General features: G+C 37.2%; 1 protein-coding gene across 9 annotated transcripts in view; it reads left to right on the top strand.

Annotated features, from left to right (window-relative positions):
• The window catches only part of ARHGAP32 (Rho GTPase activating protein 32), a 317,736-nt gene that overhangs the window by 170,990 nt on the left and 129,249 nt on the right, over positions 1 to 17,497 (top strand). For all 9 annotated transcript variants that reach the window (XM_054662829.1, XM_024347475.2, XM_054662828.1 and 6 more), the window contains one exon: positions 16,763 to 16,849. In XM_054662829.1, coding sequence (XP_054518804.1) covers positions 16,763 to 16,849 — 87 coding nt within the window. The remainder of the gene's footprint in view (positions 1 to 16,762; positions 16,850 to 17,497) is intronic.

The raw sequence follows: 17,497 nt of genomic DNA, 5'->3' as shown, positions 1-17,497 counted from the left end.
TATATGGAACCAAAACAGAGCCTGAATAGCCAGTGAAATCCTTAGCAAAAAGAACAATGCTGGAGACATCACACTACCTGTCTTCAAAATATGACAAGGGCATTGTAACCTGAACAGAATGGTATTGGTATAGAAACAAACATGTAGAGTAATGGAACAGAATACAAAACCCAGAAAGAAATCCATGTGTTTACAGCCAAATTTTTTTATAAAGTTGCCAAAAATATACATTGATAAAGGACACACCCTCTTCAATAAATGTTGCTGGGAAAAGTGGATGTCCACATGTAGAAGAATGAAACTAGACCCCTATCTCTCATCATATAAAACAATCAACCCAAGATGGATTCAGGACTTAAATGTAAGACCTGAATCTATAAAACTACTAGAAGAAAACAGGGGAAACACTTCTGGATATTGGTCTTGGCAAAGATTTTATGGCTGAGAACTAAGCACAGGCAACAGAAACAAAAATAGACAAATGATACTGTATTAAACTAAGAACCTTTTGCACAGCTAGGAAACAATCGACAGAACCTCTGAAGAGACAGCTGGTGGAGTGGGAGGAAATATTTGTAAATGATATCCCACAAGGGAGTTATACAAGGAATTCAAACAAATCAACAGCAAAAACAAAAACAAAACAAACAAAAACCAAAAAATAAAAAAACACAAATCTCATTAAAAAGTGAGCAAAGGATAAGAATAGAGTTCTCAAAGAAGATATACAAATGGCCAACAGATACATGAAAAATACTCAACATCACTAATCATCGAGGAAATACAAATCAAAACCCACAATGAGTTATATTATCTTACTCCTGTTAGAATGGCTATATTTTAATACAAAAAATAATAGATGCCAGTGAGTATGCAGAGAAAAGGGACCTCTTAAACACTGTTGTCAGGAATATAAATGAGTACAAGCACTATTTAAAACAGTATGGAGATTTCTCAAAAAACTAAAAAAAGAGCTACCATATGATCCAACAATTACACTACTGCATATGTATCTAAAGGAAAGTAAATCAGTGTATCGGATTGATACCCGCATTCCCATGTTTATTGCAGCACTATTTACAATAACAAAGATATGGAATCCAATAACAAAGATATGGAATCAACCCACATGTCTCTCCACAGATGAATGGTTAAAGTATGGTGTGTGTGTGTGTGTGTGTGTGTGTGTATATATATATATATATATGTATATATGCAATCGAATACTATTTGGCCACAAAAGAATGAAATTTCTGTCATTTGCAGCAACATGGATGGAACTGAAGGTCATCATGTGAAGTGAAGTAATCTAGCCACAGAAAGACAAATATTGCATATTCTCACTTACATGTGGGATCTAAAATACTTGATCTAATGGAGGTAGAGAGTAGAATAACAGTCTGAGAAGGGGCAACATGATGAAGAAGTTTGATTAGTGGGAAGAAACATGCAGTTAGATAGAAGGTGTAAGTTACAATGTTCAATACCAGAGTAGGATGACTATAGTTAACAACCATGTATGTGTATTTCAAAGTAGCCGAAAGAGAGATCTTGAAATGTTTGCAGTACATAAAAATGGTAAATACTTAACGTGATGGAAACCCCAAATACCCTGATTTGGTAATGACGCTTTCTGTGCTTGTAACAAAATATCACATGTAACTCACAAATATGTAAAATATTATGTATCAATTTAAAAATTGTGCATTCAAAGACACTATCAAGACAGTGAAAAGAACCCACTGAATGGGAATAATGCAAGTCATATATCTGAAGCAAATTAAATGTAGAACTATTACAACTCAACAACAAAATATCAACAACCCACTTCACAAATCAGCAAAGGGCTCGAGCAGATATTTTTCCAAAGAAGATATAGAGGTGATCAACAAACATATGAAAATATTCTAGCCTATACATTATCGAAAGGTCATATTGAACTCAACTAGTGCTTTTGTAGAACTGCCTATTTCTCCCTTCACTTCTGTCATGTTTGCTTTATATATTTTGGTGCTCTTTTGCTTGGGGCCTCCATGTTTATAATTGTTATATGTTCTTGATGAATTTTCTCATTTCATCAATATATAATGTTCATTTTTGTCCTAATGTCTATTTTGTCTGATACTAGTATAGCTACCCAGGTCTTTTTGGTTGTCATCTACACGGAATATAGTTTTTCATCTTTTCATTTTCAACATATTTGTATCTTTGGCTCTAAAGTGAGTCTCTTGTAGAAAGCAAGTAGTTGGATTGTGTCTATTTTTAATCCATTCTCCATCTCTGCCTTATGATTGTAGAGTTCACTCTGTTTACATTTGTAGTAATTACCCTTAAGGAAGGACTTATGCCATTTTGCTGTTTGTTTTCAATATGTCTTATATTTTTTGCCCCCATTTTTGCTGTTACTGCCTTCTTTCTTATTTAATTGAATTAGTGACGTTTTGATTCTCTTCTCATTTTTTCCTCTGTATATTTTATATGGCTGTTCTCTTTATGGTTACCACAGTGATTACATAGAACATCTTAAAATTATAACAGTTTATTTTGAATTTATGCCAACTTAACTTCAATTCCATACAAAAGCTCTACTTTTTTTTTTTTTGAAACAGAGTTTTGCCCTTGTTGCCCAGGCTGGAGTGCAATGTCATGATCTTGGTTCACTGCAACCTCCGCCTCCTGGGTTCAAGCAGTTCTCCTGCCTCAGCCTCCCAAGTAGCTGGGATTACAGGCATGTGCCACCAAATCTGGCTAATTTTGTATTTTTAGTAGAGATGGGGTTTCTCCATGTTGGTCAGGCTGGCCTCGAACTCCTGACCTCAGGCGATCCGCCTGCTGTGGCCTCCCAAAGTGCTGGGATTACAGGCGTGAGCCACCACATCCGGCCCAAAATCTCTACTTTTATACAGCTCAATCGCCATCATTAAGTCATTGATGTCACAGATTACATCTTTATGTATCATGTGCCCAATAGCATACATTTATGAATGTGTCTTTTAAATAACATAGAAAGCAAAAAGTGGGGTTCTAAACCAGAGTTTCGGTATTACTGGTGTGTGTTTGCCCATGTATTAACCTTAACTGGAGATCTTTTTATTTTCATATGGCTACAAGTTACTGTCTAGTGTCCTTTTATATCAATGTTAAGAACTTTGTTTAGCCTTTCTTGTGGGGTAGGTCTAGTGTTGGTCAACTCTTTCAGTTCTATTTTTTGGGGGAAATCTGTGAATGTCTTAATTTCTCCTTTATTTTTGAAGGATAGTTTTGCTGGATATAGGATTGCTAGTTGACTAGGTTTTTCTTTCAGTATTTTAAATGTATCATCCCTCCGCCTTTTGGCCTCAACATTTCAGCTGAGAAAATAGCTTATAATGTTTTTGAGGATCACTTATATGTGACCAGTTGCTTCTTTTTTGCTGCCTTCAAGAGCTTCTCTTTGACCTTGTCTTTTGAAAAATCTGATTATAGTGTGTCTTGGTGTGGAACTCTTTGGATTTTGGATGTGCACATTTATGTCTTTCATCAAATTTGGAATGATTTCAGCCATTATTTTAAAAAATAATGTTTGCCCCATTCTCTTTTTCATTCTTAGATTTCCATAATGCAAGAGTTGGTCCACTTGATGGGTCTCATAGGTTTTTTAAAGCACTGATTAATTTTTAAAATTATTTCTTCTTTCTGTTCATTACATTTTATAATTCTACTTGTCTTATCTTTAAGGTGACTGATTCTTTCTTGTTCTTGATCAAATCTGTTGTTGAGCTATCTAGTGAATATTTGTTTTCTTTTTCAACTTTTATATTAGATTCAGGGAGTACATGTACAAGTGTATTTATTACCTGGGTATATTGTGTGATGTTGAGGTTTAGGGTAGAAATAATCCCATCACCCACCTACTGAGAATAACACCCAAAAGTTAGTTTTTAAATCTTTTCCTCACTGCCACCCTCCCCTATCTAGTAGTCCCCAGTGTCTATTGTTACCATCTTTATTTCCATAAGTACCTGATGTTTAGCTCCGACTTATAAGTGAGAACATGTGGTATTTAGTTTTCTGCTCCTGTGTTAATTTGCTTAGGCTAATAACCACTGTCTGCATTTATATTGCTGCAAAGGACGTGGTTTTTTCTTTTTTATAGCTGTGTAGTATTCGATGGTATGTGTGTACCATATTTTCTTTATCTAGCTCACTTTTGATGGGCACCTAGGTTGATTCCATGTCTTTGCTATTGTGAATAGTGCTGTGATGAACATGTGAGTGCATGTGTCTTTTTGGTAGAACAATTTGTTTTCTTTTGTATGTATATCCAGTAATGGGATCGCTGGGGCAAATGGTAGTTCTGTTTTTAAAGTCCTTTTGAGATATCTCCAAACTGCTTTCCACAATGGCTGAAGTAATTTACATTCCCAACAACAGTATATAAGCAATTCCTTTTCTCTGCAGCCTCACCAACATCTGTTGTCTTTTGTCTAGTCAGATTTTAACTTTAGTGATTGTACCTTTTGGCCCCAGACTTTGTTTTTTTAATACTTTATAGCTTCTTGCTAATATTCTCATATGTTCATACATCAGTTTCTTGATTTCCCTTATTTCTTCGTCCATGGTTTCTTTGAACTTTTTGAATGTGTTGAATACAGTTTATTTAGTGTCTAGTTAAGTCCCATATATAGACTTCTCAGGTACAGTTTTTGTTTTTTCCTCTGATGAATGTGTGCTTTCCTGTTTCTTTGTATACCCTGTGACTTGTGTGGCATACTGTACATTTGAATATTATAATGTAGTAACTCTGGAAACTGGGTTTTCGTCTATCCTTAAGAGTTTGATTTTTTTCAATTGTTCATGGCTGCGGTTTGTTTGGTGATTTTTTTCCCCAAACTGTTTTAGTGAAGACTGTATTCCTTGTCATATGTATTCAGTAAAGTCTTTCTTCTTTTAGCTTGTGTTTAGGTAGTGTTTTGTCAGGGATTTTTTTGAATGCCGGGAGTGAAAAATAAAAATCAATGAAAAAGCCACTTTCTCCGGTCTTTACATGTTGTACTGGAATACTCATTCAACACCTAGCGAAGCTGTTTACAGGTCTGCCTTCATCTTCCCTTCATGTTACACTTATCCTAGAGGTCAGCTGGAGGTGAAAACCTAGGGACTTCTTAGCTTTTTGTGAGTATGTGTCCTACCCTGTGTGTGTGCATGGCTTTCAAAATACTTCCATATACCCAGGCACTTTTGAATGCTGTCATTTCCCAGAGACCTCTCTACTCACCTTTCCCTCTTAGATTTTAGGTTGTCTACTTTATGTCTCAAATACATTTTTTTTTGCTCCAGATAGTTGTAGAGTTTTTGTTTGCCTTACTGTATTTTTAAGCAATATTTAATGGTTTTCCTCCTTGAATGAGTTCCATATTAGGTGAAATGTAGGTAAGCACCTTGCATCAGTTCTTCAGGTAGCCTCTAGACAGGTTAGAAGGGACAAACAATAGTTTGTGAATAGGGTCTGTCTATTCCTTTCAGGCCCAGTGAGGGTTGGCATCATCAAGACTACTGCTGAGCCAGAGAGGTTTGGGGCAAGCACAAGCAAAAATGCCACAAAGCTTTCCTATTTTGAAGTGGCTTTTTCCTTGATTCAGTGATCTCTTGGTTATTCTAAACCCTTTACTATTTTCTGGAGTACTGAGAAAGTTGACTCTGAGAGATTGTGCTTGTTTTTTGTGATTTTTGGAGGGATTGAAGCTTGTAGCCACCTACTTTACCATTTTATTGACACCATTTGGCCATCTTCTTTCTCTTTTAGTTTTTTCTTTTCTTCTTATCTCCTTGCTTTTTTTTTTTCTGAAATGTTTTCTCTCCTTATGCCTTCCTCCCCATTTCTTCCTAGAGAGATTAATTTTATTTCTAGTCTTAATTTCTTTTAAGGTTATTGACATTTAAAAATTTTATCCTCTTCCTTTTGGTTTGGAAACTAGAAAATAGAAAATATGTATCATTTTTCTATTCTTTTTATGGCAACAATTAAAATCATAACTCAAATACCTAATTTAAAGGCTAAATTTTTTGGTATCTCTGATTCTGTCATAAAGTATCAGCATTTAGAATATTTTAACCGTGATCACTCTTTCCTCCATGTTAGTGTTGTTCAGGATGATAATTCTAACTTTTCATCTTTCATAATTAAATACTATTCTTATATAGCTAAATTTGTTTAGATTTATAAACTTATTTCCTGAATTTCTTGTTCAATATTTCTACCTTACTTCTCAGTTTATTCTTTTAGAATCCCTTTTCTTCTGAAGTACATATTTTAGAAAATTTTTTTGGTGAGGTTTTGTTGGTGGGAACTCTTCAGTTTTTGTTCGTCAGAAAATGCTTTTTTTGGCTCTTATTTTTACATGATAGTTTAGGTATGAATAACGTCTTGGTAAATCTCTTTTCTCAGAACTTAAAGATATTCTTAAACCGTTCCATCTGTTACTGTTGAGATGTTAGGTGTTCTATAGTTACTTAGATATTTCCTATTTCTGGAACTGTTTATTCCTTCCTGCAGTTCTGGGTTTTTATCTAGTACCATTTCTCTTTAGCCTGAAGAACTTGTTTTAGTTTTTTTGTTGGACTAGTCTACTGGAGACAGATTCTTTCAGATTATTTTTATTTGTGAATATTTTTGTGTTGCTTAATTTCTGATGGTTATTGGCATGAATTATATTAATAGTATTGACAACATTTCTTTCAGCACTTAAAAGATGTTTTCTTTTTGTCTTCTCCCCTCTCTTGTTTCTGATGAGAAGTCAGCTGTTATTTATACTTTTCCACCATGAGTCATGTATGTTTTTTTCTTTATAGATTGAAAGTTTTTTTCTTTATCTTTCCTTTTCAAAATTATAATTATGATATGTTTAGTACTGATTTATTCATTTAGTTTGGGGTGCGCTGAGTTTCTTGATTTTGAAGCTGATGTTTTCACATATTTTGGAAAGTTCTCATCTGGTATCTCCTGAGATATTCTGCTTCATTCTCTCTTATCTCCTTCTGGTACTCCAATTATATCTATGGTTATGTGTTTGACATTCTCTTAGGGAGCTGAACTGTATTGTTATTTTTGTTCATTCTTTTTTTCTCTTAGTGATTCAGTGTGGATACTTTTTATTGACCTGTTTTCAAGTTCACTGCTCCTTTCATTTACTGTTGCCAGTTTGCTCTTAAAATCTGATATAAAAAATCATTTTTCGCATTTTCTATGGAACTTTTTTCATAGTTTTAATCTCTGCTGGATTTCCCATATTTTCTTTTGACTGCTGTAAGTACCACATGTATGTAGAATCAAGTATCTGTCTTTTTGTGTTTGGTATATTTAACATGAGCACAGTGTTCATCCCTGTTGTAGCATATGTCAGAATTTTTTTCTTTTTAAAGGCTGAGGCTGAATAATATTTCATTTTGCCTGTTTGTGTACATGTGTAAATGTGTGCACCACATTTTGTTTATCCAGTCATCTGTTGATGGACATTGGGTTACTTCTGCTTTTTAGTTATGATGAATAATGCTTCTGTGAACATGGGTTTACAAATGTCTCTTTGAGACTCTGTTTTGTCTTTGGGGGGTGTATACCCAGAAGTGGAATTGCTAGGTCATATGGTAATTCTTCTAGGTCATATAATAATTCTTTTACGTTTTTTGAGGACCACCATTCTCCTTTCCACAGTGGCAGTACGAATACCACCAACAGTGTACAAGGGTTTTAGTCACTCTAATTTGAAACCAGCACTTGATGTTTTCTGTTTTTGGATAATAGGTGTCCTTATGTATGTGAAGTGGTATCTCATTGTAGTTTAGATTTGCATTTGCTAATGATTAGTGATTTTGAACATCTTTTTGTGTGCTTACTGGTCATTTCTATATCTTCTTAGGAGAAATGTCTATTCTCCAGTACTTTGCCCATTTTTAAATTGTTTTTGTTTTTGTTGTTGTTAGGTGATAGAAGTTCCCTCATTTTGAACCTATGGTTCTCACTGCACGTGAGATAGGTGTCTTGAAGACAGCATACCAATGGGTCTTGGTTCTTTGTCCAGTTTGCCACTGTGTGTCTTTTAATTGGGGTATTTAGCCAATTTACATTCAAGGTTAGTAGTGATATGTGTGGATTTGATCCTGTCATCATGATGTTAGCTGGTTATTTTGCAGACTTGTTTATGTGGTTGCTTTATAGTATCATCGGTCTGCTTATTTCAGTGTGTTTTTGTAGCAGCTGGTAACAGTTTTTCTTTTCCATATTTAGTGCTTCCTTCAGGAGCTCTTGTAAGGCAGGTCTGGTGGTAACTAATTCCCTCAGCATTTGTTTGTCTGAAAAGGATCTTATTTCTCCTTTGCTTATGAAGCTTAGTTTCACCAGATATGAAATTCTGTGTTGGAATTTTTTTAAGAGTGTTGAATATTGACTCTCAATATCTTCTGGTTTGTAGGGTTTCTGCTGAGAGCTCTGTGGTTAGTCTGATGGGCTTCCCTTTGTTGGTGACCTGACCTTTCTTTCTAGCTGCCTTTCACATTTTTTCTTTCATTTCGACCTTGGAGAATCTGACAATTGTGTGTCTTGTGGATGATCTTCTTGTGAAGTATCTTACTTGAATTCTCTACATTTCCTGAATTTGAATATTGGCTTCTCTAGTTAGGTTGGGGAAGTTCTCATGGATGATATCCTGAAATATGTTTTCCAATTTGGTTCCATTCTCTCCATCTCTTTAAGGGCCACCAGGGAGTTGTAGATTTGGTCTCTTTACACAATCCCATATTTCTTGGAGGTTTTATTTGTTCATTTTCATTCTTTTTTCTCTATTCTTGTCTGTCTGTCTTATTTCAGAATGCCTGTCTTCAAGCTTTGAGATTCTTTCCTATGCTTGGTCTGTTCTGCTGTTAATACTTGTGATTGCATTATAAACTTCTTGTAGTGTGTTTTTCAGCTCTATCAGGTTGGTTACATTATTTTCTACACTGGCTATTTTGTCTCTCAGCTCCTGTATTGTTTTATCATGCTTTTTAGCTTCCTTGGATTGGGTTTTAGTGTACTCCTGTAGCCCAGTGATCTTCATTCCTATGCATATTCTGAATTCTATTTCCATTTCAGGCCAGTTCAGGACCCTTACTGGAGAGATGATACATTCGTTTGGAGAATAGAAGGCACTCTGGCTTTTTGAGTTTTCAGGGTTCTTGTGCTGATTCTTTCTCATCTTTGTGGGCTTATGTACAGTCTTTTAGGTTGCTGGCCTTTGGATGTTTTTTTCCCCCTTTTATCCTATTTGATGACCTTTAGGGTTTGATTGTGTTATAAAGGGGATTCAGCTGATTGGCTTCATTTCTGGAAATTTTTTGGAGGACCAGCACTCTGCTCCCAACTGTTTTGCACCCAGACTTTGTTCTCTGTCTCCTTGAGGTTAGGAATCCACTGTGTTGGTGGGGACCAAAGTGCTCCTGGACTGCTGGTCACTACACTCCAATGGGTGGTGACAGTCAAAGCATTTCATAGTGTGGTGATAGCAGGGTCCATCCTTGTAGCAGCAGCTGCAGCAGAGTGCTAGTGGGTGCCAGGGTGCTTGGCTCCCTATGGGCATTCACCACAGTGGCAGGGGCAACGCAGCTGGGTGGTGGGTGGAGGCCCTCTGTTGGTTACTGTGCACACAGTTGTGCTGGAGGTGGTGTTGGCTTGGGAGCTGGTGGGCGCAGGTCTAGGTGCCTTCTCTGTGCCCCATAAGCAGAAGTGGTCACTCAGGGTGGGAGAGGATTCACTGTTCTCTGTGCAGTGTTAGTATAAGGGCAGGGTGCAGACAGGGTTGGGGATGGCTGGCTCTGCCCACCAAGGCTCCGTCTACAGTGGTGGTCGGCAGGTGGAGGTAGGGTGGATTGCACTCTTGTTCACTGGTGGAGAAAGGAAAGCGAAACCTGCCCATACTGACATGTGCCAGCAAAGTGATGTGTGGAGTTGCCATGGCCTCAGGGGAAGCTGACATATGGGGAGGGAGTCTGGGCTGATGCATGGTCATAGATGCCACCCCTCTGCAGCTCTCCACAGGTCAGGCATGGTCCACCATTGCAGAAGCTGTGATACAGCTCCCAGGACATGTGAGGCTGCCCTGCAAGCATGTGTGGCCAGGCTGGGTCCTTGGGAGAGGCCAGCACACCAAGGGATGGTCAGATTGAACTGGCCCCATCTGATGGGCAAGACCATCTTGCAGAGATCAGGTCTAGCAGTTCCCCTTGAAGTAAAGCCACCTATGGTTGCAAGTTGAGCTTAGGGGCATGACCACTCCTAAATGTGCTCTGCTATAGATGCTCCTGCATCAAACCTTCTGGGCTCCACATCAACTGGATTGCTGCCCCTACCACTTCTCTAAGAAGCTCTCCCTGCCAATTCAAGTGTCCATGGTGGTCGAAGGGGGGTCTCTGCCTGCCAGGGTTTCAGAGGCCTGTGGCGAGTGCAGGTTGCTCCTTGCCAGTTCAACTCACCTGTTCCCCTGGAGCTGCTGGGATCCAGGAACGAGTCCTGGTATAGTGCACAGTAGCCCCATGCAGGGTTCCCAGCTTTCTCCCCCTTCAGCCCAGCTTCGGTGTCTTCCCTCTGTACACTCTTGGTGCCTTCCCTCTGAAGATCTGTTAGAAGCACGCCAGTCATCTTGGTCTCTCAGTGGGAGCTGTTTCACCTGGCTGCATCTAGTCAGCCATCTTGTTCTCCCCCACTGCTTATAATTGTTGTATCTTCTTTGTGTATTGAACCTTCTATTAACATATACTATTTTTTTTTGTTTCTAAACTTTTTGGTTTAGTGTGTGTTTTATTTATTTTTAGTATAGTCACCTCCACTCTCTTTTGGTTTCAATTTGCATGGAATATCTTTTTCCATCCTTCCAATTTCAATCTATTTGTGTATTTGGGTCTAAAGTGTATCTCCTGTACCACCATACATAGTAATGCATCACTTAACAGGGTTATTTTCAGAGGGATATATTATTAGGTGATTTTGTAGTTGTGAATATCTCTAAAACGTACTTAGAATAGGTATAGCCTACCATAGACCCAAGCTATCTGGTGTAGCCTATTGCTTCTAGGCTACAAACCGGTTCAGAATGTTAATCTTCTGAATACTATAGGCAGTTGTAACACAATGGTAAGCATTTGTGTCTCTAAACATGGAAGAGGTACAGTAAGAATGTGGTGTTATAATCTTATGGGCCCACTGTGATATATGCAGTTTGTCATCGACCAAAATGTTGTTATGGTGGCACATCACTGTAATTGAATTATGTTACTTTGTTATTCTGCCAATCCCTGTCTTTGATTGTACTGTTTATTTCATTCACATTAAAAGTAATTACTGATAAGGAGGGACTTCTCTCATTTTTCTATATGTTTTCTTTATATCTTATAGCTTTTTTCCCTATATTCCTGCATTAATGCTTTTTAAATGTGTTTAGTTGATTTTTTATTGTGAAATGTTTAAATTTCTTTCTTATTTTCTTTTGTTCACATTCTATAGCTATCTTTTTGTGGTTGCCATGAGGATTACATTTAACATTCTATAGTTATAACATTCAAATTTGAATTTATGCCAGTTTAAATTTATTAACATAGAAAAACTGCTCCTGTAATAGCTCCATGGTCTCCTCTTTTGGTTGTTGATTATCACAAAATTACATCTTTATACATTTTTCTGCTCTGAAACATAAATAATTTTTTAATTGTATTAGCCTTTGAAATGATGTAGGAAAGAATGTGGAATTAAAACCAAAGTTAAAATAATGCTAGCCACACTTTGGGAGGCCGAGGCGGGTGGATCATGGGGTCAGGAGATCAAGACCATCCTGGCTAACACAGTGAAACCCCGTCTCTACTAAAAATACAAAAAATTAGCTGGGCATGGTGGTGGGCGCCTGTAGTCCCAGCTATTCAGGAGGTTGAGGCAGGAGAATGGTGTGAACCCGGGAGGCAGAGCTTGTAGTGAGCCGAGATCGCGCCACTGCACTCCAGCCTGGGCGACAGAGCAAGACTCCGTCTCAAAAAAAAAAAAAAAAAAAAAAAAAGAAAAAGAAATAATGCTAGCCTTTAGACTAATAATTTCCTTTTAAGTATTAGTCTCTTAAATCATTTAGATAACAAAAAGTGGAGTTACATATCATTGTACAGTAATACAGGATTTTATAATTGCCCATATATTTACCTTTATTGAGTTCTTACTTCTTCATTAGGGTTTGAGTTAGTAGTGTTTGTGTGTATGTGTTTTAATTTATTTTACCCTGCAGGTATCCCTTGAGAATTTCTGTTTGGCAGGTCTAGTGATAACTGACTCCCTCAGCTTTTCTTTATCTGGGAACATCTGAAGTTGGGATTTTTAAAATCTAGGAACATCTCCCTTACTTTTTAAGGACAGTTTTGCTGGTTATAGAATTAGTGGTTGACAGTTCTTTTAGCACTTTGAATATATTTACCTGCTGTTTTTTGACCTTTAAAGTTTCTAATGAGAAATCTCCCAGTCTTACTGATGATCCCTTGCAGGTGTTGAGTCACTCCTATCTTGATTCTTTCAAGATTGCCTCCTTGTCTTTGTATTTTGAGCATTTGATTATTGGGTGTCCTAGTGTGGGTCTCTCTGAGTTTATCTTACTTAGAGTTCGTTGAGCTTCTTGGATGTTTATATTCATGTCTTTTATCAAATTTGGGAAGTTTGGGGCCATTATCTTTTCAAATAATCTCTTTGCCCCTTCTCTCTCTTTTTTTATTCTGGTACTCCTACATGTGTATGTTGGTTTGCTTGAGGGTGTCCCATGGGTCCCTTAGGTTCTTGTTACTTATCTTCAATTATTTTTTCTTCCTATTACTCAATCATTTGTATTGTCTTATCTTTAAGTTAACTAATTGTTTCTTCTGCCTGCTCAAATCTGCCTTTGAATCCCTCTAGTGAATTTTTCATTTCAGTTGTTATACTTCTCAGCTACAAAATTAGATTTTGGTTTCTAGGCTTTTTATCTCTTTATTGATATTCCTATTTTGTTTATATAATGTTTCCTTGACTTTTTCCACAACTTCCTTTAGGTCTTCGAACATCTTTAAGATAGTTGTTTGTCTAGTAAACCTACTATCAGATCTTTTTCAGAAACAGTTTTTTATTTCTATTTTTATTTAAAAAATTTGTAGATTTGTAGAGATGGTGTTCTATGTTGCTCAAGCTGGTCTTGAACTCCTGGCCTCAAGCTATCCTCCTATCTCAGCCTCCCAAAGCACTGGATTACAGGTGTGAGCCACCGTGATTCATTTTAATTCATTTTTTCCTTTGAAAGGTTCATACTTTCTGTTTCTTTATATGCCTTGTGATTTTTTTTTTTTTGAAAAATGGACATTTGAATCTAATGATGTGGTAACTCTGAAAACCAGATTCTCCTCCTTCCCCAGGGACTGCTGTTTTTATTGTTTTTGTTTTTTTTTTATTGTTCTTGTCTGTCTCTGTGCCAAAGATCAGCCTGAGTTGGAACTTAATGTCTTCTTTTGTCTTTCCTAAGTCTGTACCTTTCTCTGAGAGTGTGCAGTCACTTTCTAATTTTCTCTGTAAGTCTTTTGAATAGGTCAGTTGCTTTTGAATGCCCTAGTCTATTATATTTTCCCAAAGGAGGAAAAAGAGAAAAATCAAGGGGGACAGGGAAGGAAAAGGGCGTTGGCCCTTTATGTCTGCTGGCAGTCACTTTAGCCAGAGGAGCATGGGCCTGCAAACAGTGGAGCTAGGTGTAATGGACACATAGCTATTTGTCTGCACCTCTGCAATCCAAAGCAGTGATCCGCAGCCACAGCATAGATCTCTGAAATTTGGAGGCAGTGTTCTTTTTGTCTGTCTTGACTCTTGTAAGGTATGTGTATGCTGCTCCAGGAGTATGTGCACAGCTGCCTGCTATAGGGGTGGCCGGGCGGGGCGGGGCGGGGCGGGGGGGTATAGGGAGCTGTTATTTTCTTAAGTGCCGATGTTGACCAAAATGAACTACAGTTTCCCATCCAAGCCTTCCCTTGGAAGTAGCAGACCTTCAGTAGATACCAGAGTTGTCAAAATAGTTATCCACCGGACAGATTCTGCCAGTGCAGTTATTGTCTAGGTGGAAAGATCGATTCCTGGTGAGTCTGCCATTTTTCCAGAATCTTCTCTTCCTCGTGTGCTTTTGTGTGTTGTTTGCCTGTTGAACTGTATTTTAGAATCTCAATTATATTTAATTTACATTCTCTTTCTTACTATTTTTATATCTGGCCCAATTCTGTGTCTGCTTTATTTTACCCTTGCCTCTCATGACCATGTGTCACATTTGCTTGCTTATCTGTGTGTTTTGTAATTCTTTAATGTGAAATATATAAGAAACAGCTGAGACTGAAGTCAGTAAACTTACCTCCAGGAAAGGGCTTATCTCTTCTTCTTTCAGTCTGTTGAAGTGAGGTGCTGCATCAGGCTGATCTGTATTTGATATAGATCTGGTCTTTTATGACAGCTTTACTTTGATTGAGTTTATCACTACTTTAAATATTTTGAAGTTAAGGTTCTGAGATTTCTTTCACAAGGAAAATTGAAGAGTGGTGAGATGCTGAAGATATCTTTGTGCTTTGCTATGAAGCCCAAATCTTCTGAGCTGAGGGAGAACATGTTCTCTTTCTCTGCTTTGCAGCCTGGATGCTTATTCTCTTGTCTGTCCAGTTCTTTCCCCCAGTGTTTTGTGCCTCTGGAGAGCACTCTTCCCCTTGCCCTATGCAAGAGCTTTGAGGGTAGCTGTGAAGGCCTGCAGTTTCTCCCAGCTTTTCTGTGCCACCTCCATCCTTCAGTTGTTGAGTGTCCTGAGTGCCTTCAGAGGGATATCTTCCAGTTCTCCTTTCCTCTGTTTCACTGCCCTGCTCCCAGTCAAGGGAGGTTAGCTGCCTTGTGCTTGGGGAGGCTTCCCATACTTCACAGGTTCATTCTCTCAGTTCTCTTCCTCTCCTGCAGCCTTGGTTTACTCACCCGATATCCCTGGTGAGTACCTGTGGGAATCAGTTGATGGGTGAGTGTCAACTCTCTGCTACAGAGAGTTGTAATTTTAGTTTATCACTTTAGTGATTACACTACAGTGTAATTTTAGTTTATCACTTTAGTTTATATGCAGTTACTCAAGGTTTGGCTGGCTTCTCCTTACCCTGTCTAACATAGATTCTTTTTTCTCTTGTATCTCTGCCAGGCGTCCAAGCACATCTTTGAGTCACTTCTGTCTCATGAAAGTGTTGTCACTTTCTGAAAACTAGTTCATGTGGGTTTCTTTTCACCCTTAATTATTTTATTTCTTTTTAAAACTATGCTTTTGTCATTAACCTGGCTTTTTTGGGCTAATGGGAAAATGATTGTTATCTTGTGAACAACTTCTACTTAATATCTGAAGTTTAAAAAAATACTTTGTGATACCACTTACCTCAATAGAGAATATATCTTCATCAACCTTGTACTTCATATAGTATGAATTATAATGGTACATTACATTTATTAAGTATTAGTTACCTGGGTGGACACTGTCCATGCATCATCTCATTTAATACCCACAAACTTGAGAATACATGATATTATATCATCCTCATTTTCCAGTTGAGAGCCTAAGCAGGTAGGTCAATATTACATAGCGAATTATAAACACATTTGAACTCAGGGTTGTCCATCTCTGGGACCGCGTTTGCAAATTGACGTCCAAAGATGGGGCAGGTGTGTAACATAAGTGAGTAAAGCAAGTGGGGTATAAGAAAAATAACAAAGCAAGTAGCATGATGAATGACAATTAATACTCAGCCTAGATACTGGCAAAAAACTACAGGGTAGTCAGTTCTGTGACAAACTTTCTTGGGGAATATACACCACATTTAAAGGTGATGGTCATTTCTCAGCTGTAGCTAGTTGTTGCCCGTGTGAGAATGTAGGTCCAATCTTCCCAATTTTCTGATTTTTCAGTAGAAGCCAGAAATCTGCATTTTTCACATGAAACCTCTTAGCTTCTACATGTCGGTAGCTGGTTTAAATAAAACTAAAATCCAGCGTGCAGACCTACATGGTGAATTTTTTTTTGAAATTTTAAATTTCAAATCTTTGTGGATACAGAGTAGGTTTATATATTTATAAGGTATATGAGATGTTTTCATACAGGCATGCAATGTGTAATAATAGCATCATGGAAAATGGGGTATCCATCCTTCAAGCATTTATCCTTTGTGTTACAGACAATCTAGTTATACTATTTTAGTCAGTTTAAACTGTACAATTATTATTAACTATAGTCACCTTGTTGTGCTATCAAATACTAGGTCTTTTTCATTCTTTCTATTTATTTTGTACCCATTAACCATCCCCACCTCCTCCCCACCCCACTACATGGTGATTTTGAAATTAAACATGTCCATAGGCCCAACCTGTTATCTGCAGCCAGTTTTTAATCTATGTAATAAGGTCTGAACTCTTTTAAACTATTATGTCATACTATCTCTCAGTGCTTAGTTTCATGTATGTACTAAATAGATTAAGGAAGTGAAGACCCTTATACGTAAGCTACACAGATACAGATATATATTTTATCTGAAACACCAAGTCCTTCATTCATCTGCCTTAAGCAATGAAGTTCTCATATAAGATATGTCTCACATTAAGCTGATGCTCACCCGGAGATGATGCTCCAGGTATTATGAATGCTTAGTTTATTCTCGTTTACTAATCATGACTTTCTTTCCCCCTCTTCTTTTTTTTTCTGTGATGTAGCTTTCACTTTCAGAAGAGCAGAATGAAGTAATGAAAAATGGCTGTGAATCTAAAGAGCTGGTCTACCTCGTGCAGATTGCTTGTCAGGTGATTTTGTGAATGTATTCTCCATTTCATATGAAGTTAAGAATTAGGTTGAGTGATGATTAAATTTCTTTCTATAACGTGATTTGCCTAAAGGATATAATCCACAGAAAAATACTTATATAATACTGAAATGAGATTGTGCAATAATGACTATTGTAAGAAAATAAATGGTATTATTTTCAAACAGAAATAAGTGTATTCATACAATACTGCATGGAATGTAGAGTTGAGCATTGCAACTTGCATGTCTCCTCTTTGCACTTTTAGAAAGTTCCTAAGGCTTTTGACACTTATGAGTAAATAACAATGACTGTGGTAATCAAGATTTTTTGTTTCATTCTTTAATCTATACCCTTAAGTGAAAATACTTTTATTAAGACTAAAGGAAAGATATTTATTGATCACTACATTAAATGATTCAGCTATTGATCACATATTATGGCAAAAGAGTAGATTATGTTATCTCTGCTTCAGATGCACACTTTTTCTAACTGAGACATTAAGTTTCTCTTCGGTGTAACAATAGGATATGTGCATGTTTTTGTAGCTTGTTATTTCTTGACTTTTAATATTGGAACTTTTTTGAAGGTAATGACCATGACTTGTTCTTAATGAGACTTAAAATATGTCATTTGTAGCATTGATTAT

Source organism: Pan troglodytes, chromosome 9, assembly GCF_028858775.2.
Source record: "Pan troglodytes isolate AG18354 chromosome 9, NHGRI_mPanTro3-v2.0_pri, whole genome shotgun sequence".
Lineage (NCBI taxonomy): Eukaryota > Metazoa > Chordata > Mammalia > Primates > Hominidae > Pan > Pan troglodytes.
This window is presented reverse-complemented; position numbering and strand designations above follow the sequence as displayed.